The following is a 22,411-nucleotide window of genomic DNA, read 5'->3' as shown; positions in this document are numbered from 1 at the left end:
GAATTGCAAGTTTGATGTAAGCCTCGTGCCGTTTAACTACCATATACACTATACGTTTCAGCCGTTGTTCTTGGTGTGGTAGCGCAACAAATTTGTTACATACTTTGAATACACAATTATCGCAACACGAAACTTATGCAACACTTATTTGCTTGGCCGAGGAATTGGATTTCGCAAAAATACGTGTCATTTTGTTTGACAAACTAAACTGGAAGGGAATATTGAACAAGGTAAACCAAATCCAAACCAAGGGGATATTAAACAAGGTAAACCAATTCACACGCACTAATTATATGAAAAGTCAATATTTTGTTACGCATGGCTGAAAAATATACGTGCAAATCGAATAGAATGTCTGATTAAAACTAACATCCTTCTGCGGTTTCTGGACACTTGTTTTAAAACTGCGATTAATTTAAAACATTTGAAATGAAGATGAATCCAAAAATTGCGATTTTCACTATATATGTATAAAGTGCATAAAAAGAGAGGAAAATAATGCCCACGCGGAACACTCGCCACAAAAATGAATTCAGCCCTTGTGTCTATTCACAATTTTGTCCATTATCCACCACCAAGTGTCCGTCCTTGAGTGCCGAATCTGTTACCTACGCCTCGGACTTTTTGTCCGGGGCAGAAGAAAATGTGCACATGATAATTTGTAGTATTTTTATAATACGTACACAAAATTTGATGATATAAAAGCAACGTCAATTGTATAAATTAATTTCTTTTCTACAAAATCGATGATATCTCCGATAAAGATCCATGTGAACCCTTATTCAAATTCTGCTATAAGATGTAGAGCAAGCAAACGTTTGGACCTCTTATAGAGCTCCAGTGTACGTCATTTTGGTTGGAATTGATGTCTAATAGAGGTATTGCATATCTATCATGAATGTCCTAGGCATGTTCAATAGAGATGGATGTTCCGTATTGGTGTATTCTACTTTTCTTCTGAATCCCCATGCACGTTATACGAGTACATGTCTTTAGTAATACAGTGTACATTATAAATATCGTACTTAAAATTCAGGGTATCAGACTTGATGATGTTACGGAGGCTAGTTCAGTCCCAGCTTTTTCGGCGGAGTTGAACAATACGTTACACTACTTAGCAGAAATAGCGTTCAGATTTTCCAAGGTGAATAATTCGGTGATGTATTCTTGCGTTAACCACAAATTTGACGGTTCCCGTGTCTCAAAACCAACAACGTAAGTTCTTTTGTTCGAAACATTATCATATGTCATTGTCACATATGTGATTCTAAAAACACTCATGCTTCGTTTAAAGAGCTTTCTCTAACAGTTGAACGATCATTTCGCAGATATGTCAACGTGTTCCGTATATTGTTGACTTTAATATATGAGAATGTATACCTTTTGGATACTGCTTATACTCATAAGAAATTATCAGAATTAGGAAAAATGGCGGAAAAAACCACGCTAATCTGGTTACCAGTAGTTGATACTGTACTAGAATCAGATGTTAACGAAGTGGACGAATTACTACACGGTGCTTTAATCAATGTGAATATGGTAATAATTATAATAATACTATCCTATATGTAGCTTGACTTATTGTCAAGGTATACGTTCTAATGAATCGTGTATTTAATTTTTCAGCTGACGACAGATATTGTTCATAACGAAACAAAGTTGTACGAAATTCTTGTTTCCAAACAAGCAAAATATTTTCTACAATACTCAAATACTTCTTTCGACATTCCATCCACTAGCGATGTTTCTCAACAACTAGCCAAAAGTTTAGATTCAAGAAAAATACAAGGAAAAATAACTATATGGCGATATGAAGCTACAACGCAATTATATTGGCTTAAGGATATACTGAAAAACTTGGAAATGATTGCTGCCGAAGCCGGGCATCTGTTGGATGTTGCCAGTGGAATGGATTTCAGCAAAGATTTGTCGCAAGCTTCCGACTCACTTGAAGAAGTCATTCAATTGCTGAGAGAAGAAACAATCGATAAATTTTTTGATGGGTGCGTCAAAATATTATGGAGTAACTTATTTTCACTTGCTTGTTTCATCACTTTTTTTTTTTTTTTTTCGTCAATAGTTTCAACGAACTTCTGGACCACACGGAACCATTCATTAGCGATCCGATAGTCAAAGATGACTTGCGTACTGTATTGAGCACGCTGGAATCCATGGAAATATTCAAAAATCTCGGACTACTCAATACAAAATGTAGGCGTATCTTTGAGATTTAAAAATCTGAATGCTGTTACTTTGTCTCACACCTGAATATATAATTACCACTCTGAGTGACATTTCGTTTTCTGCTGTTCAGATGCTATCAAAGAAATGTTCCCCAACTGGCCCAATCTGCGATCATACCTAACAAAAACCTTGGCATTACCCGGTGATGTGACTAAGGCATTGAGCGGAGGAAAAGTAAACATGCTGTCTGTATACTCAAAGGAACGTCAAGCCGTTAGCTTGACGGACACAATTTGTTCACCGGAAAAACTTGGAGAAATAATAGAGTTCAAGGGCGATGAGACCATGATAGAAGAAATCAGCGCCTCTTTATGTCAACTCAGCAGTGAACAGATCCAATCTATAACTATTAGTTTAATCAAAAAGCTGAAATTTGGAACCCTTTTCAAAGATGTGAGTTGAATGTGATACAGACGTTCAGATTGTTGGCATGGTTGCATTAATGATTTAATGATTTTCGTGTACTGAAATTCTAGATTATGAGTGCCAGTGTAAAAAATATTTTATCGAACGCAAATTTGAATGAAAAAGAAGGAGTTGAAATCATAAATAACTTGGGGTTCGCCGCCAAGTTGGTACCGCTTCTGAAGGATGCTGTCACTAACATGTCTGACCAATTTTCAGCCGACTATTTGGTTGCTAATGAAACAGAATCTTTTTCACCTAGCGAAAAAATAAGTTGTAAGAAACAAAAATTTACGCACATGTATATATATATATATGTGTAATATGTATCTACAGTCACAATTAATTCTTAACACTTTTTTTCACATTAGTTGGAAAGTTTCTGTCCGATACTGGTGAAATGTTGTGTGGTCAACCAGTTGTCGAGGACACCGGTAGATTTTACAAAGTGATATCTAATATCCGCGAAAATGGGCAAGAATTCAATGAAGACGAATTAACTTCACTTCCAAGTAAGTGTGTTATCTCAATAAAATCCCGTTTACGGATGTGATAAAAAATTTGATACGGAATTCTGACAGTATTCGAAAACCTTTCATTGCAGATGATTTCTGTAGGGATACTTATAAGGAAATATCAAGAATAGGTGCTGGAAAAATTGTATGGTCGTACGTAAAGCCTTTGTTACGTGGACGTATATTGTACACGCCGCAAACGAAGATTATCGACAGTGTTATGAAGGAAGTTAATTCGACTTTTTTCTACATTGAAAATTTTGGTATCTTGATTGATAGTTTTGCAAAGAGTATGAGCGCTCTCGCCAATCTGACAGAATTGGGAGACGATTTGACAGATTTAAACCAGATCCTGGCATCAGATTTGATGAAAATAGCGGTAAAATCGCTCAGTGGTCCTTCTCTTGCTACTGATTTAGCGAACTTTGACCTTGGAAAGTTAGCTTGGAGGATGAAGAATTCACATAAATTAGTAGAAATTGTACAAATGCTGAACAGACTAATGGACTGCGTTTTGACCGATCGTGTGATCGGGTTTGCGAGCGAAAAGGAGTTGGAAGAAGAAGCTGGTAGACTCATCAAAACCAATGACTTTCTGGCCGGTGTCGTTTTTATGGATGAAAGTCCCGTAAGAATAAAGCGATCTTATGTAGAAGAACTGCCGGAAAACATAACTTACAAAATTCGTATGGATGTTGACTCTGTACCCTCAACTTCGAGGTTAAAGAATCAATTTTGGACTCCAGGACCGGACAGCAGTTTTATCGAAAATTTGCGCTACCTAAGAGGTTTCATCCAATTGCAAGATTCGATCGATCGTGCACTCATAAAAGCCAAAACACAGACTAAACTAGAATGGCAAACAGTCTCTCAGCAGATGCCGTATCCATGCTGGAAGTTCTTCACGTGAGTTTTGCCTTTACACATCGTGCGGTATCTATTGCTTGCATGAAACGTTACCTAGCTTAAGTTGAAACGCAGTTTCACAAATATCGAAAAAAGTAAGTCTTGCACTTTACCACGGTGCTGGTATTCTGGTAAAAATTGGTATAACATATTCGAGAAATAAAAAAGGTTTGTCTGTAACGGTTTTCACTAAACCATTAGGTTCCAATCATCGTTGTACGAATCTCAAGGACTCCAGGTTTGTTTCTTCTTTGCATTGATGGTGTGCGTAGGGGCAGCTGTAAGGCACATCGTATGGGAGCGAGAGTCACAAAACGCGATGGTAATTTTCTCAAAAGAATAATAAGCAGAAAAAATACTCCAACTACTTGTCCCCTGTACGAATGAAGGCTTCTGTTGAATATATTCAGACTGCTGCAGATGCATAATGGTTGTCACTAACCCATCTCTTCCTCATCCCGCACAAGCTAATCGCTTATGGGGATGTACCCGAAAGGATGTAGCTGGTTTAATTGTAATAATAATTATTATTATCATTATGTGTAAAATATTTTTTTATTATTTTCAGGTTATGAGCGTAATGGGTTTGAAGCCATGGCGTAATACCTTTGCATGGTTCATAACATCGATGATTGAACTTAGCATAGTAGCGATATGCATTCATATAATATTAATTACCGGTAAAATTTTACCACATTCCGATCCTGTTTTGGTACTATTTCTACTCCTTGATTATGTCTTCGCATCTGTAACTTTCTGGTGAGTTACTGCATCAAAGTCATTCCATAGTAATAATGCTGTGAATATAAACAGAACTGATTATGAATATATGTATAGATATTTACATACATAAGTGTATTGTAGATAAAACGGATACTTTTACTTGTTACAGTTACATGATCTCAACAATGTTCAGCTCAGCCAGTTTGGCAGCTGTTACTACAGTAGTAATGTTCTTGCTTACGTACATGCCTTACATTATCGTGATTGCCATGGAGGCTAGTGTGAAACTTACTCTCAAATTACTATTGGTATGTTCACTATTTCGAAGAGACACAAAATAAGGATGCAATCTGTGCCGTACTTATTAACATTTTGAATTTTTCAGTGTTTGAGCATGTCCACGAGTTTCTGTTACGGATGTCTTTTTGCGGTTAGATTGGAAGTGCAGGGTATTGGTTTAACTTGGGATGCTGTCTGGAAAGAAACGAGCCCTGGAGATTCTATGTCTCTGGGGTTAGTATTGCTGACAATCGCCTTTGACGGATGTTTGTATGCGTTGATTGGCTACCTTGTCACCAAATACACGAATTCAGGTGGGAATCTTAGTTTACACTGACAATAAATTGCGATATTTTTTTTTGTTTTCTTATCTAAAAAAATTAAACCGCGGGAGTCTTCTATCGCATAGTGACATGTATTAGTTCTCATTCGACAACGGTGCGTAATATTTGAAATGGTTTTATTTAAAATAGGAATATAAAGAGCAAAATCCCATTTCGAATTTCAAATCTCAAATAGACTTGAATATTTATTTTCTATTTTTCATTTCAAATGGATGAATTTATACATTTATCCATTTATAAAACGCTCTGTCGTAGATGATATATAGCACTTTTTTCAAAATTGTGTGGTAATAAATAGTTTTATAAATGTTACATCCTCATTTAATTTTTTCCACAAAAAGAATTTATATTTTGCAACCAACAAATTCTTTTGCTATCATGAAGTAGTGATTTGACAAATATCTAGACCATTTTTGTGGACATAAAGACCAATCATATCTGCACGTAGCCTTATTCCACAGAGATGAGAGCGTTTTCAATAATAATCTGCAAATAAACTGTTATTGCAGTGCTTGCAATACACTTTCAACAGCCTCGACTGTAACGGAATCCAGCAAGAGTTATACAAAATGCAGTTTTCTGTAATTCAAACCCGTTAACGTACAATACTTGTCTGCCACCATCTACCCCAATTGCACGAATATTTTCGTACGGTGAAATTATGATGCATCTTATACTACGGGAAACACGAAAACGGTAAAATTTAATACGAAGACTGCAATTTCGTGTCCGCAATAATTATGCATCTACAAAATATAGTAAACAGCAACAAACCAGATCTCAATTACCAGAAAACGTATACAATAAAGGTTCAAGAAGTACAAGTGATACAAATCAAGTTGAATCTGAATTAAACACGTCCAATAATCTAGAAATGCAAGATTAAAAGCATTTAATTTCAACGGGAAATACCATATGGTTGTCAATGGCGAAGTAGTCATATTATTCTACTTTATATGCAGTGAACAATAGACTGTGAAATGATATGATTTCAATGCTAATAAGTTGTTTATAGTTGAAATCCGCGTGTCCGAACATTTTTTCTAAAACCTGCTTGGAAAGTCAGATTTTATTTCACCGTCTCGTCATCTACAGAAAATATAACACTGTTAGTGGCGGTGAGCTCTTGACACAGTATTTTACTACAAAATTGTAAAATGTGCGTTCTACAATTACTATTACATTTCTCTATGTGGTCCATATCGCAAGTACCTGCGTCCCACGTCCAACGTGAAGAAAAAAATGAATCTCAAAAAAACTATGACGCCTCAGAAGAAAGGTGAAGAGAAAAAAAGGAAGTTCCACTTTGAAGACGAGCATTCAGAAAAGTTAGTGTCAGTACGCTAAGCAAACAGTCATCTGACAAAGGAGATCCTGCTCACCAAGTGAAGCACTAAGAGGTTCGTCATATTATCACAGACGCAGCCATTCGATAGCGAGCAGCTAGAATGGTCAACAGAGAGAATGAAGTCATATGCCGGAGGAAAATTCGTTACCTCAAACAAAATGCCAAGGGGGGAAAGACTTCGCTTTGAGGAGCGAGTCTCTTGAAAGTGCACGTGACAGCCAAAGAAAAAGAGCCTCCCAGTTACGGAAACATCCAGTCAACTTCACCCGAACGGCAACGTCACACCTTGATGGATCCAATCGATATATGTAGCGACACCTCCCCAAGAGAGCAACTAGTATCATGTTGCCCCTCGACCTGAAGAAGTGAACTGCAATTTTCACGAAACGTTGGCAAAAAACCGTTTTTAATAGTGGTCCCATCCCGGAAGCCAAGTCTTAGTCAGATTCCAACTGCGGAAGCCTCAAATAACTTATTAAATTTTGGATTTCTAACCATGTGAATCTCAATATGAAATATTCAATGATTTGACTGCAATCGTGTATGATGACGTCACTATTGAGTTCGTTCGGGTGGATATTCGTAGCATGGACTTTGCAGCCACGAATCTTGATTATTGGATCGATAATAATTGAGTCTCCGTCTCTTTCTGACACATAAAATAAAAAGGGCAGAATATGCCTATTGTTATGATAAGTGTAGTCAGCCGCGCCAGTATTAGTGATCACGTATTAATATGCTACAATTGTAGGTGGCGCTAGGATACTGCCCAAATTTTATGGCAGTATAATATTTGTAAGGCCTGGTGACGCTGTTTGATCAGAAATGGTTACAGCTTATGGAAGACGGTCTCATCAGCAATGAAACTTCGCTGTCTCGTTCTTAATTATTTACTTACTCAATAGTTGCGCCGACTTCCGGCCATACCTAAGACCACTTAAATTGAAATATGCCCTATAAAAGACCTACTCTCGCCAATTACACTGGGAGTACAACGCGCATGATTTTGAGCATTGTATGCTGCAAACAAAAATCGGGGATGCCTATAAGTGTATAATATATAATGTATATTTAGTCAAGTATCAGGAGCTTACGTCCCATGCACTGATACTCGAAAGTATCCAATATTGGATTTTCTATTTCTGTAAATATATCATACATGTAATCTATCTATATTCTATTCTTTTGAATAATCACCCTTGGTCTATGGATGATTATGACATGCTTTCTCATGTGGTTGGTCTTTTGGTGAATGGCATAACGAGTTGGATAGTTAGCCTTGTAATTAAAAAGGGGATAGCAAAACGAGCGTTTTTAATATTATCATATGAGAAATTATTTCAAATTATTTGTACAGTTAAAATATTTGTGCACTATCTTCTATTTTTGTGATTCAATAATTCACGTGAGTTTAACTTAACAAGGTAATATTCCATTAAATTTGGTTGACTTGATTCGAGAAAAAATGGTTTGGGGTTATTCAAAAAATGCGTTTTTTTTTTTGTAGATTTTGGAAATTATATACAGATTTCAAAAGCAAATGAAGGAATAAAATATGTATTCTATGGCATAAAATACATATTTGGTTTCTTTTGCATATAAATCGTTTACAACTATCTGAGGTACGTCTGTGGCCTTGTTCGTGTATTAACGAGGTTCTAATCACAAATTCGGAAAACAAATTTAATTGAAAATCATCACGACTTCTTCCACGTACCTAAATTTTACGAATATCTGGAAAGTAGCCGCAAACACTTGTCACCATCAATATCAAATATTTTCACTCGTTCATTCAAGACTGTTCGATATAAACCGACAATTCAATTGCCGCCTTATTGCCTTGTCGTGATATTTAACAAGCGTCCAACTAACAATAAAATCTTGCAACACAGCACCCCACATTACGCTGCTGTTCGGTCGCCTAGTTCACAGCTGAGCGTTAAAATAAGCAAAAAATTACCAAAAGCGCTATTTTGGGAGATGCGAATGAGGACTGGTCTTCGATAATTTCAACCTGTTAGTACGATAGCAAAGAAGGAACTCACATTGAGTGTAATATATATCAGTCGCTTCAATCATGTCTGCTATTTTAATGCTTCGGAAGGCAGATATTTCGAATGAACCAATATCGAATATTTCAGGTAGAGGGTTTTATGGATTGAGATCCATTAGCTTATGGTGGGCTGACACCCGTTCGTTCTATGGGCGACCCAGCTACCTCGCCTTCGAGAACCAGGTGTATTTCACTAACGATGCTGTTGAACTATCCGCAAGCACACATGAAGGTATCATTCTGTAATGCACGCGGCACGCTGCATGGCTTCTCACCTTCATTTCACTTGAGTTTTGTGTCACATTGATTACGGTGATTCGTCACAAAGAAAGAAATTTTCATTTTTCGTGACTGCAGCTTCACGCTTTTACCATGATTCATTATATGTCTACTAATTTACGTCTCATACAATTCATACATATTCAGAAATTTTTATTTTAAATGTTTCATGTTTATACCTTTACTGTACCGTCACGATGTCGTCGAGGTCAATTTTGCTTACATACTAACATAATCTGGCTAACTTTCTACATTTACGCTGTGAAGTTTGTATTGAAAAGAATGTGTAATCCATGCATGAAAATGCATCACAAGTACTTTAATTACAATTCTTGTTCATCCATAATTTGTACTTTTTTATCGTGACATGGCAGATGTCGGAGGTGACACCAGCAGCTTACATGAAAACGACGAGAAGCAAACCGGAGTTCGTTTCGATGAGGTGCGAAAGGTTTACCAAACGGAAAGTGGAGAATGTGTTGCAGTGGACGATTTTTCCATAAAATTAATGGAGGGAGAAGTAACGACTCTTCTCGGAAGAAATGGCGCTGGGAAAACTACTGTGATGTGGGTCTGCTTAGAAGTATTGAATATCTGTTGGGCTATGAAGCTTAAATAACATATTTATGCGCTTTGAATTTTTAGTAAAATGCTCACTGGCATGGAAGCACCAACCAGTGGACAGATCTGGCTGCCCAATAGCAGCTCTAATAAACCTAACATAGGAGTTTGTCCCCAGAACAATGTTCTTATTGGATGTCTTACTGCTCGTGAGCACATGATATTTTACGCAAGATTAAAGAATAATGAAGTCGGATATGATATGGATAGAGACATTGATACGTGCGTATATTATGTGGAACCGCTTCAAAATACTTAGCGTATATTGTTTCGATTGACTTATCTATCTGTATCTTGATAGGATGTTGACTTCGATGGAATTGAATGGGCAAGAGGACGAGCTCGTTTACAGACTTTCCGGAGGCACACAGCGTCGCCTATGTGTTTGTTTAGCGTTTCTCGGTTCACCGACATTGGTTATTCTTGATGAACCCGGTGCTGGAGTGGATCCAGCAGCTCGTCGGAGAATCTGGCGTTTAATCGACAAACACCGTATTGGAAGAACCGTTTTGCTGTCTACTCATCACATGGACGAAGCTGACATGCTGAGCGATACCGTAGTCATAATGCACAAAGGAAAAATTCTCTGCAGTGGTTCACCGTTGTCATTGAAATCGAGTTATGGACATGGTTATAAAATTACCGTATGTTTTCCGTTGCAAGACTCTAGGACTAGAACTATACAGGAGAGAAGAGATGATTCGCAAATGGTATCAGAACATTTGGAAACCTTGATGACCGTTCTAGAAGAAGTAGTTCCCAATACATTGCTCAAAGGTGTGAGTAATTCAGAAGCAAATATAATTATACCCTTCCAAAGAGCAAACGGAATGGCAAATGAGTAAGTAACATGAATATCGTACAACCTATCCAATAACAGAGTTATTACGTACCCTCGTTTGCTGATACAATTTGTGAATATTTTTCAGTATGGTGGAAGTTATGAAAATTCTTGAAGATAATCAACACATAGCGGGGTTCTCTCACTTTAATGTAGAGTGTGATACACTTGAAAGAATTTTTCTGGATATGTGCACCCATGCGGACAGCGGGCAGATGTACCCAAAGCCCACAAGTTTGGAAAGCTTGAATAGTATTAGCAGTATTGGTAAGAGAATCACTGACCAACTTTGAACTTTGAATTTTAAGTGATTGTAGTAAATAGTATGCTTTCCAAATGAATTCTACTCTTATATCTTCTCAGAACACATGTTGAACGTGAAAGTAGCTACTACGAAATTGCTATTTTCAAATTTCCACGATATACTTGAATTGCCTTGTTGAACTAAGGTCGTATCACTTGAGATGTTGGAGACTTGATTCCTGCACGCCGTTAGATCTGTAGTGGTAGACTACAATATACTAGAACCGTACAAGAGTAGATATTCATTACAGGATTACGTTCGTAATTTGTTTCAACATTTAGCGGCCGATATCTAGTGGATAGTTCCTTCCAGAAAAATAAGACTCGGGCCACGTTTTCAACTTACTCGGAAGTACAAAATTCTAGTCTATTGGTGGTATTTTACGAAAAAGTACACTAAAACTTTATTGTTTGACTGCTGCAGGACTTGCTAATCCTCCTGACGACGTTGACTTGATTGATCATGAACCCAAGATGCCGCAATCCGTGATACGACAAGGTAAAGCTCTGTTGAAAAAGAGATGGTGGCATTTTTCACGTGATTGGTGTGCACTTCTTGCGGCACTAGTTTTGCCAACCTTATTCGTCGCAGTCGCAATGGGCTTTTCTTTGATCCGACCGCCTTCCGACAATCAACCACCTCTATCTTTGACCCCTGAACTATACAACACTCATCCATTACGTTTTTACAGGTTTGCAAAATACTTTGAGCCCGCCCTGATCGCATGATCGCCCATCTATTGTACATATTTTTTTATGAAACCGAAATTTCAGCATTGACAATACCAGCGATAAATTCCATGGAAGTATTTCGCTGCAACTGCACAACCGTTTTGGGGACGACTATGCAGGAGCTTGGCAAACTTCACCGAATGTATGAATATTTTTATTTATGTTAGATATATGTATACATACATACATACATACGAACAGAAATAATTTTGGATGTATAATATTCAATTTAAAATGTAACAGCATGCGTTCCGAGCTTCAACTCATCTCTTATAAACTACCTATCAATTTTAATAACACTTACAACAGGACAAGCAAACCTGCAAATGCCTCGACGGTGATCAAGTTTGTTACGGACTTCCACCTCCATATGAAGGTTTAATCGAGACTTTTCCGGGTCGTCCAACACTTGACTGGATCGTATCAACGCAGCAGCAATATATTGAGAGAAGGTAAGAAAATACTTTATAGAATTTTTAGGCTCTGATAATTCATGTGTTACAAATATTACTAAAGAGTTGCTTATGTACGTTCGTAATCGTAGTCAATGTGTAGCTGATGAAATCGTCTTTGATGTCATCGTAAGAGTTTTTTCGTAATATAAGTTGAAGATACGAGTAGGAAAAAGAAACCACGTTTGACTTCACGCATTACGTTGTATGTAATAACGAAAGAAATGCTGGGATGCAGATGGGACATTTATTTATAGCCTCAATAGAAACGAAACGTCTTATTTCGTCAAATGCTGTCAATATTATAGAAAAGATAATGAGATGTATTAATAACAGAGTGTGAAAAATTTAAGAAATAAAACGCAGTGAAGTGTCAAGAACTAATCTACAAATATAGATACACTTCAAACTCAGCTTCGCTATCGCGAAAAAGCTGAAAATAATTCTTTTCTTGTTATTAATGATTTGCATGCGTAGCTAGTTTCGTTATTTGATCCTTTAGATGTCTTGGAATGTTGAAAATTTTTAAAAATCCATATGTTTATAAATTTTTAAATGTGGAATTTTTTTTAAACCATGTGCCCTTCTACGAGGGAGGGGGGAAGGGGGATCTGGAAAATATCCGTGATAGACGACACGGGGGAAGGGGATTCCAAAATTTCCAAAGTAGAGCTATGTAGTTTATGGACAGCCTCTTAAGTCTGAGATTTATCTTGATACATCTCTCAAACAGCATCCGTACATCAAGCGTAACACTAATTTCCCTATAGTTATAGCCTGCCTTTGTAAGGATCAGATAATTTTATGAAAAAATTACATGAACTGTGAATCACATTCTGATTATAATGATATAAGTTTTATGAACAAATCATAATGATTTATTCGAAAATATACGACCGGCAAAATGTGTATTTATTCCTGAATTAGCTATAATTCTTTAAGTGCAACTGGTGCTATATTCAAATTTCATTTCAAGCACAAAAGCTGCAGTGAACCAGTCACATTATGCTTGATTCAGGCATACCTATTGCTACGTACATATCATAGAAATTGTTCTCATAGCTATAAATATAAATTATTTCGAAATTTTCGAAAATTTGAATCCAAAAAGGGCCAACGTCATTGAAATGTTTCATAATGTACTTTCATCTATTCTCAAAATTTCAGGCAATCAATAATATTTCTGATGTTGATTTCCTTCAGGTATGGCGGATGGTCCTTATCGCACATGGAGCCGGAGAATAAGACAGGGCTATTCGTGGTTTGGTACAACAATAAGGGACACCATTCATTGCCGGCTTACATCAACGCTCTCAACGAGGCAATCTTTAAAGCAAATGGAGCGTCAGGTCATCTGACCACAATAAATCATCCGATCAAGTTATCCAGAGATCAACTTAACCGTACCAGCTTGTGAGTAAGATGCAGCGTATACATTTTGAAGAACAATAGCGTATAGTCAAAGGCCACTATCAAAAAAATAGGGGGTTGTACACAATATTGAGTACCCGAAGTGAAAGATTTTTCATATTGATGAACTGAGAGTATAAATTTAGAGTGGCCGTTATTTTGCATTGGAAATAATTTTTTCGTTTTCGTAAAACTCGTCACTGTACTACACTCTATCTCCTTTTATTTTGGTATGATAAAATTTCTTCGTAACCTCTGTTGTGAAAAGTGGAAAAACAATTGAAAAAAAGTCAAATCTGCGAAGCAAACGACGCTTAGGTTGTAATATTTTCCTATAAATTTGAGTTGATTTCGTTTGTCATTAAAGCACTAAATAACTGCCACGAATATGTAGATCTAAATGATTAATCTTGATGATAGATCCAGTTTTCTTAATAAGTTAAAATGTTTTGCAGACTTCAACACGTGGCTGATGTCGGTGTGGCCCTTGTATTGCTAGTGGCTTTTAGCCTCGTTGGTGCTCAGGGTGCAAAGGAACTAGTTCGGGAAAGACTCTCTGAAGAAAAACGAATTTTCTACCTAGCCGGAGTTCGACCATTAACTTATTGGACCACTGCGCTGATTTGGGACATTCTGGTACATCATTTTGTTCTTTGTTCTTAGAGAGATATACATTTTTAAAAGACCGTAGTCGTTGTGGAAAATGACCTCGGAATGCTCAAATCTATTTGTTCGCATCGGCGAAAGTATTTTCTGACATATTAACAGGACAAGGACAACTTTCTTCCGAAACTATGAAAAAATGTATTTACATTGCGTCATTTCTTCTGTCCATTATTTTTCACACTTGTTTTTCTGAATCAAAGATACTGGCCATTCATCTTGGAGCATAAACAAAATATAACGGTCTTTACTGACTGAAGGTAAGTATTAGTTATAGGCGCTAGTCAAACTCCTTGCCAATATGGGTCATCGCATCATTATTGGATCGACGCAATTATTTCAAAATTAATACCGAATTCAACGCAGTTGCCAATGAGTTGCAGTTGTTGTGACGCATCCATACATGATTATAAACTATACCAGAGCCTGCGAAATTGGGCACCTGTTAAAATTGTACCTGAAAAAAGTCAACTTGATTAATAATGTATCAAAAGAGAGTCACAACTCAGCTGTTGTTTATTTGATATTTGTTTAAATATTGAAATGCTGTTGACAAATTTATCACTGATTCATAATACCATCAAATGGAAATTTGGAAATACATAAAATAGAAGACTTAATTTGTTACAGGTGTTTGCAGTATCAATTCTCCTAGCGGTGATAGTCTTCGAGATATTTGGACTTCCTGCTTACGTAGCCAGAGATAACCTTTCATCAGTTTGTGTTATTTTGTTTCTTTACGCGTAAGTTTCACAGAATATTGGGGAGATGGAAGTGTTTGAATGTTTCTCAAATAGATTATATCAGTGTACATGTTATGATTTTTGTAGGTGGGCAGTGATTCCATTCACGCATTTGGCGGAAAAAATTTTCGATGATGCCAGTCTCTCAAACATGGTTCTTTTCTGCCTGAACACTTTTATCGGAGTCTCATCGCTGGCAACGATTCTAATAATCGACATTCTTGGAAAAACTAAAACCGCTGAAGACTTTAGAAACTTCCTTCATCAACTACTACTAATTTTTCCCCAGTATGCTCTTGGAGATGGTCTTGTACAAATGTCAAAAAACGACATTACTGCTAGTCTTTTGGAAAGATTTCACATGAATACCTACAAGTCACCACTGAGCTGGGAACTTTTAGGTCCGCACTGCCTTTATCTGTTCGCGGTAGGAGCGATTCTCTTCGCGATTAACTTGGTTGTTGAATGTCGCACGCTACCAGATATTTTTAAGCAAAAAGTCGTGTATCGAAACAGTGAAGAGGACGAAGATGTAGCCAGGGAGCGGATCAGAGTCGAAAAAGGACTCTGTAATGACGTATTGAAGACAATTAATCTTCGTAAGGAGTACAAAAGTGTTGCTGGAAAGAATGTTGCCGTCCAGGATCTCAGCTTTGGAATCCAGGCAGGAGAGTGCTTCGGTCTTTTTGGCGTTAACGGAGCAGGAAAAAGTACAACCTTCAAGATGTTGACGACAGAGATTATACCTACGGCTGGTGAGGTTGTTATAAATGATAAAGAGGTTGGGTCTGGTCCACTGTGCTCTGGAGACTTGGGATACTGTCCTCAGAGCAACGCTCTGGACCCCTTCCTTACGCCACATCAATCTTTGACTATCCACGGTGAAATCTGTGGCCTCAGAAATGTTCCGAGGGTAAGAGTCAAATGGTTCTTAAAGCTGTAAGAAACTTTGGTAAGTGGGATTTCGCATCAATTTCTATTAACTCCGCCTCTTAATTTTTATCAGGCCGTTGAACTCTCTATGAAGCGTTTCGATCTTATCAAATATGCTCACCAAAGAGTAGCGAACCTTAGTGGTGGAAATAAGAGAAAACTATGTGCGGCCATTAGCACTATGGCACCGACACAAGTCGTTCTAATGGATGAGGCAACTAGGTAACCGTTTTTTTTTTATATTCCTATCCTTCTTCATTCAGCATTGTCCACTATTGTTGATTTCAGCTCTCTAATTTTATTATCAAAATGTATGAAAGTTATTTTAACTGCTTTTCTGTCATGGTTATTTCACGTTCACTATAGTGGCATGGATCCAGCAGCAAAATACCTGGTTGCTAGGGCAGTGAAGTCTATCCTCAAAAATCAAGGTAGTGTGCTAATAACGTCTCATAGCGTAGCTGAATGTGAAGATCTTTGCACTCGCGTCGGCGTTTTGGCCAAAGCAGGCCTAAAATGTATTGGATCGCCGCAATACCTTAAACACAAGTAAGAATTGAGCTTCCTAATTAAAAGATTCGTTATTCACGAATAAATTTTTTTTATAACGTATGCTCTCATGGGCTCAGTAATAACAGTTATGGTTATGATAAAACTGTTTCAAGACGAGCAGATTTCCTAAGTCAATTCTGAGTGGTACCTTGATAAAAAAATAATTTGTATTTGTCTAATTCGAATGGTATTAATATTACCGATTGTATTAGCGTCTCGCTATGGAGTGAGACTAAATAGAACGGGGTGACTTGGGTTCAAATGCCCGGCGCGTCGAGGAGAACCTGAGTAGTAACAGGCAAAAATTGTAAGACTGGTCATGTAGTTTAAATGCCGGATCAGCGAGCTGAGGTTTGAATTCGGTCCGACTAAATCTGGGCAAGGTTTTTTGCAATTTTTCTTGCCCCCTTAACATTTTAGGATGACTTCCGACGTATAATGACAGTTGCTAACGCATTCCTCCCTCGCCCACACAAACTAATTGCTTATGGGGACGTACTCAAAAGGATATGGCGTGTTTTGTTTTGATTATAATTATTATTATTATTGAAGAATCAGGTATTAATCGTTACCATTAGATCAATGAAGACATGAAAACATCAAGCAAATCTGTCGTAAATCTGTAGTAAAGACAACTTGACGAAATCTGAGACTCTGCTCTAATTCGGATGTACGAATTGTGATCTTTATAGATCCTGATAAAATTATGCAATTGAATCATTTTATCTATAATTTATAGGTATGGAGAAGGCTACATCGTGTCCTTGCGGTTCAAAAGCCCCACTTGTTTAACAGATCTATTGAAAGCGATAGCCACGCACCTTCCAGGAACTAGTATTGCTTCCAGACAGGCTCTCGCTGCTCGATTTTTGGTACCACGTAATCATGACATGAAGCTGAGCACAGTCTTCGCAAAGGTCAAAGATTTGGCACGTGAATTGAATGATGCGGACTATACGCTTACTCAGAGTTCACTAGATCAGGTAACTGCTATTTAATAATCGTATGTACGTCCACTTTTGGTAGGTCTAAAAAATGTAAAGCTTAACGATAACGGGTGCAATGAATTTCTTCGAATACCATTGGGATGAAAATCATAAGAACAATCTACTAATTTTCTGAAAATGTCAGATTTTACGAAAACCTTGTCAGATCAAATCCATCATACGTAGGATGAAGTGATATTTCTCGTAATATTCGTATGATACCAGTCATATAACCTATATAACGTATGATACCAGTCACACCAAGCTTAAATAAGAGGGTCACAATCGACTTTACTTGGGTGTTCGTCATTCCGTCTTTGACGACGAAGTCAATGGTGGATGTCAACTCATTGAAGAGAGGGAAAGGTGTTTACAAGAGTCGGGAACCATTCTTTTATCCCAATGGTGATTAAATGTCCTCCTCGTCTCGAACCCCCTACCAAGCTCCTTTTCCTCGGCCTATCTGCTTTGTGCGTGAGAACAGGAACGACATACAAACTATAGTGTTGACCCAGACTATGTACTTGTTTTATGTCTTTTAAGCTGAAATTTTTTTTGGAGGTCTCTACTACCATGATCGATAAATTGATGGAAGGATTTTCTAATACGGCAATTTTCAAACGATAATTAAAATTTCACGGAAGTCCCCCCTGAAGAAAATTTCTTTTAGGCGAAGCAGAAAAGCGTTATAATGCTGTCTCCGTGAAACTATTTTGAGACATGAAGTATGTATCTGAAAGATGTCTTAAAAACTTCTAACAAAGAAGCTACCCTAGGTAAATCTCTCTATGCAGTGGACGCTAGATATATGGCCCTGCCGCGGGGCCCAAGGAGAGGAAAATTCTCCGAAACGGCTAGTTGCTAATCGCTCCCACTGCTGGCGTCGAAAGCGCGAGCCGTGCGCGGTGGGGGGTGACAGGCAGCGCAGTGGGAGATGGGTGAGCTGAGGTGGGGGATGGCCATTTATCTAGTGCCTACTGTATTATGTTGCGAGTGAAACTGGCGAGTCACCCTTTGGCATGCCTTACTTTGGAGGGAGGTTTCAGTCCCTTAAAGCTTAATGGCTGGTAGAAAAAATACGTGTCATTTAGTTTTTAGTCTACTATAACATATTACAAAAGAAATCAAATCGGAGATATCGACCTGGGATACGTTCCTTGTAAGACCTGTCTTTTTTGATAACCTTTCTCATCGTCAAATAGATATTCATCTAGAAAAGGGCTAGTAAATCGCAGTATGCACACGTAGAAACCTAGCGAAGCGGTCTGAGCACGTCATTCGTAGACAATATGTTTCAATTTGTTTCATTCTGATCTACGAACGAGAAAATTAACAAGTGTGATTGCGAAGTGTCTTTTCCGTTGAACAGTTCATTATAAATGAACACTAAACGGTGTTCCGCACACTGTCATATTTCATTGCTGTATGCGTCACCTTTATTAATTCATGTGATTCCATCTGTAACTTCTTTCAATTGAGAATTAGCTATTTTCGTTTTGCGCAAATTTCCTGGCCTACATCGATACCAAGTAATGCTATGGTATATATACAAAACTAAGTCATAATATTACGTTCTAGCGAGCTGTGTTTGGAAATTCTTATAACAATAGATAATTGTCTTTTTGTAACACATGCATGAGAAGTTCGACCTCGCGCAAAGTACGCGCGACGCGCTCGATTCCTCTATACTTCGAAAACGGTTAGCTGATGTTTATTCATCAATGAACATTAGATAATGAACATTATCTAACAGTTTTCGACATCATCTAATAGTTTTATGACAGCCTAACGGCTTGGCAATTGTCGGGGAATCGGCCACTTCGCCCGCCCTTTTGGGTACGTGGGGTTGAACTTCCAGTTACAGGTGCTACAAAACATAGAATACGATACGCGTGCATGTGACCCTTGCACTCGTTTTTTGTCACTCTCGCTTCGCCCGGCCGATTAACTACACTCATGTAAGAATCACATACTTCGTGCACTTGTATAGCAACATGCTATTAACCTTTAGAGGGCCGGACGGTTCCTTTTGAAGCCAGCCGGTATCTCGAAAACTGCACTGGATGTGTTAACTATTTATACATATACATAAATCATACCTCTAAAAAATATTGAATTTCGAAGGGAAAATACCAGCCCTCTAAAGGTTAAAATATCATACAAATGACATCTCAGAGACGTCCCAAAATAGTGAAGGATTTCTTCAAAATGTCTATTTGTTTACAACTAAAAGATGTCAGGAAATGTAGCACTTATCATCTTTCCGACATCGTTCAGGCATCACTTATTGAGAGCTGTCGCTTATGAGAAACTGGAACACATCTTTCTGGATGGGATTGTAGGGTGTCTTAGAAATATATTTTAGGCAGTAGGTGTGTTATCTGGGGTTATCCACCGCGAAGCTTCAAGCTCTCCGTAAGACCAAGCTGTTTATTTGTATAAATAAGTTTGTATGATCTTAGAAGATAATACAGTTGACACTAACATCTACATCATTTTTCTAGAAATAAATTTTTAAACTTTTTTTACAGGTTTTGGTGAACTTGTCAGAAGAATCGGATGACGAAAGAAATTTTGAACATGGAAGTTCAAGTGACTCGCAATTGTATTCAAATCTTGGCGCCATTCATATGAATACTATGCGGCGTGAACGGTTTACCCCATTACCTATTAGTTGATCATAAGTTTATGCATACAATATCTACAGCTAATGTTTCGTATGTAAGATTTCAGGTGAAACTCCATACTGAGTATAATGTGTTTTATACAGCACTTACAATTGGTATACATACACCATTCGCATTCATTAGAGTGGGTTCTGTATCAATGGTAGGGCTATCTAGAACGCTCAACTTAACGCACAGAGCCAATGAATAGCTCAAAAGACTCGCTTCGCAGAATCCTTATGGTATATGCATACAGATATATAAATGTTTTTATTCTAAATGGAAATTCAATTATTCTATTCGCTATATGTACTTATGACGTAAAATTGTTTGTATTATTTGCTCAAGGCCTGCTGAATTTAATCAAAGAGGCTGTTTCAGATGTTTGTCATTTTTATATTGCAACCAAATATTTCTGAAATAAAATTTTTCCTTATAATTCATGCGTTATTTATCATTTTCTTGCCTGCAAATATGTAGGATTTGTGGAGATATGATGACACACGGGTCAAGATAATACGTATATTAAATCATGTTCGGTTGTACATCAACTAAGGTATGGTGTAATATCGGGCAAAATACATCAAAAGGAAAAAAATGTCTTATCGTTAACAAATCGTAACTTACACGCCACGATAATTGATTATCTCTGAGCAGTTTACTGTCGAAAGCTCAAAACTGAAAAACGAAGCTGGTGTCTCACAAATATGCGTATACTTCAAGGACAATTTTTCGTTTTCCACAATCAGCCTGAAAATGAAACTTCGTCGTTACTTTTCCACGTCTGGCAATTTCAGTTTTGATTGTACATTTAAATACATCAATTCAATCTTTGAGGCCTGATAGGGCCGTATCCACAGCACCACTAGTCTCCAATCGCGTTATATTCAAAAATACTAGCATCCAAACAGGATTCGTCCCATTCATATTATAGATTGAACAATATCTTTCAATCTAACTATGTTTTACGCGTGCTTTTATGACTGCGATCCGTACTTGAAGTAGCCGTTTCTGCGATAGTACGAAAAACAGAATCGACAGATCCCAGTCCATACTTGAAAGTTCGTCAATTCGTCATTTGACCATGCGCATTCTCTATGGAAACGCGAACTTAAAAAAATACGTGTGTAGTATATTTTTTTTTGTGTTCCTAGTGTCATGTGAACCATGGAGGCAAGGTCCCCTGCACATATTTACATTATTCATTTTGAGCTCGTGTTGCAAACTTACGCTTGGTGTAAAAAGATTTACTTTGCCTCCTTAAGGAATTTAAAAAAAAAACAATTTTCTTGCATTTCATTATAGCTATATTTTTTAAGAATATTCTGGCCCAAACGCGATGTCGAATTTCCAAAAATTGACAAGCTTATGAAACTTAAGTGAAATAATGTACGGTGTGCCCTTCATTAGAGCAGAGTTCAAGGTTAGAAGGATCAGTCTTGCAAATGCGGTGGAATTTTCATCTTATTTGATAAATAAATCATAATCAAATCCGAGTCTACAACTTCAATCCGGTAAACTTACGACACGCTTATCTCGAAACTACATTTTTCAACCTGTTTGACATAAGATCTCGTGTTCTTATCAACAGATTGACTTTGAATTTGGTATGGACCCTCAGTATATATCCCTCAAATCAATAATATTTAGCCTTAACCCGTTTTTTTTTTCAAAGCCATATTCAGAGGCTCATAGCTTTTTCAATTTTAATTTTTTTTTTTCCAACAACATTTTTTTATAAGTTCTTGAAACACCAATTAAAACCGATATCTAAGCCTCTAAACTAGAACATATATATATAACTTTTTGATTTGCTTGAAATTATAACTCGTAATAAAGTTTCATAAAAAAAAAAACACTTTTTACCACGTTTCAATTAATTATACTGTACACTTGGTCAGATAATATTTGAAATGACGTTAATACGTGGGATTTTCAAAGAAGTTTATTGCAGTACAATTCTTGTCAGACATGTTTTTTTATTAAATTCCACGATTATCAGAAAACGTATGGAAGAAAGGTTGCTATGAAAATTGCGATCCGACAAGTTATCGCCGAACTGTGCCTATAATTCGCAATTGAATATGAATTCTTATTTACAAAAATGGTCAATTCCGACTTATTAATACAATCACGTGGTATCTTGTTCTAACTCGCGTTATCGCCAGGACCCAAATGAAGAGCTTCGCTACTCGCAGCTGAGGTTCGCACATGTTTCGAACATAGGCGCTTTCAGTCACGAAAAATTCCCACGATCTAATTGGAGGTGCCTGTTCACATATCAAGGCGGCTTTAGTGATACTATACCTAAGTCCGTATAGTTCGACTGTTCAGGGTTCTTGGGTCTGATACGCTGATCCTGCTTTTAACCCATGAGAGGGGGTTCATTTTACTTTTACTTGCTAGTAATGGT

General features: G+C 37.3%; 1 protein-coding gene across 3 annotated transcripts in view; it reads left to right on the top strand.

Moving 5' to 3' along the window:
* LOC107218640 overlaps positions 1-20,437 on the top strand; it is a 57,725-nt gene extending 37,288 nt beyond the window's left edge. Inside the window, exons 22-51 of one of the 3 annotated variants that reach the window (XR_006903989.1) lie at positions 62-266; positions 1,037-1,215; positions 1,329-1,539; positions 1,627-2,003; positions 2,081-2,211; positions 2,315-2,637; positions 2,721-2,925; positions 3,021-3,161; positions 3,254-4,070; positions 4,272-4,392; positions 4,639-4,829; positions 4,963-5,101; positions 5,179-5,386; positions 8,906-9,049; positions 9,471-9,663; positions 9,742-9,939; positions 10,019-10,558; positions 10,647-10,825; positions 11,286-11,553; positions 11,636-11,735; positions 11,903-12,045; positions 13,249-13,458; positions 13,911-14,091; positions 14,749-14,861; positions 14,949-15,774; positions 15,868-16,016; positions 16,161-16,343; positions 17,086-17,329; positions 17,588-17,737; positions 19,864-20,001. Coding sequence is in view for 2 of the 3 variants with exons in the window: in XM_015656572.2 (XP_015512058.2) it covers positions 62-266; positions 1,037-1,215; positions 1,329-1,539; positions 1,627-2,003; positions 2,081-2,211; positions 2,315-2,637; positions 2,721-2,925; positions 3,021-3,161; positions 3,254-4,070; positions 4,272-4,392; positions 4,639-4,829; positions 4,963-5,101; positions 5,179-5,386; positions 8,906-9,049; positions 9,471-9,663; positions 9,742-9,939; positions 10,019-10,558; positions 10,647-10,825; positions 11,286-11,553; positions 11,636-11,735; positions 11,903-12,045; positions 13,249-13,458; positions 13,911-14,091; positions 14,749-14,861; positions 14,949-15,774; positions 15,868-16,016; positions 16,161-16,343; positions 17,086-17,329; positions 19,864-20,010 (7,066 nt within the window). In the remaining variant the exon portion in view is untranslated. Of the gene's footprint in view, positions 1-61; positions 267-1,036; positions 1,216-1,328; positions 1,540-1,626; positions 2,004-2,080; positions 2,212-2,314; positions 2,638-2,720; positions 2,926-3,020; positions 3,162-3,253; positions 4,071-4,271; positions 4,393-4,638; positions 4,830-4,962; positions 5,102-5,178; positions 5,387-8,905; positions 9,050-9,470; positions 9,664-9,741; positions 9,940-10,018; positions 10,559-10,646; positions 10,826-11,285; positions 11,554-11,635; positions 11,736-11,902; positions 12,046-13,248; positions 13,459-13,910; positions 14,092-14,748; positions 14,862-14,948; positions 15,775-15,867; positions 16,017-16,160; positions 16,344-17,085; positions 17,330-17,587; positions 17,738-19,863 lie in introns of all 3 variants that reach the window. The other 2 variants (XM_015656572.2, XM_046738069.1) reach the window with 2 other exon arrangements.
* The last annotated feature ends 1,974 nt before the right edge of the window (positions 20,438-22,411 follow it).

The sequence above is a fragment of the Neodiprion lecontei genome, chromosome 1, assembly GCF_021901455.1.
Source record: "Neodiprion lecontei isolate iyNeoLeco1 chromosome 1, iyNeoLeco1.1, whole genome shotgun sequence".
NCBI lineage: Eukaryota > Metazoa > Arthropoda > Insecta > Hymenoptera > Diprionidae > Neodiprion > Neodiprion lecontei.
This window is presented reverse-complemented; position numbering and strand designations above follow the sequence as displayed.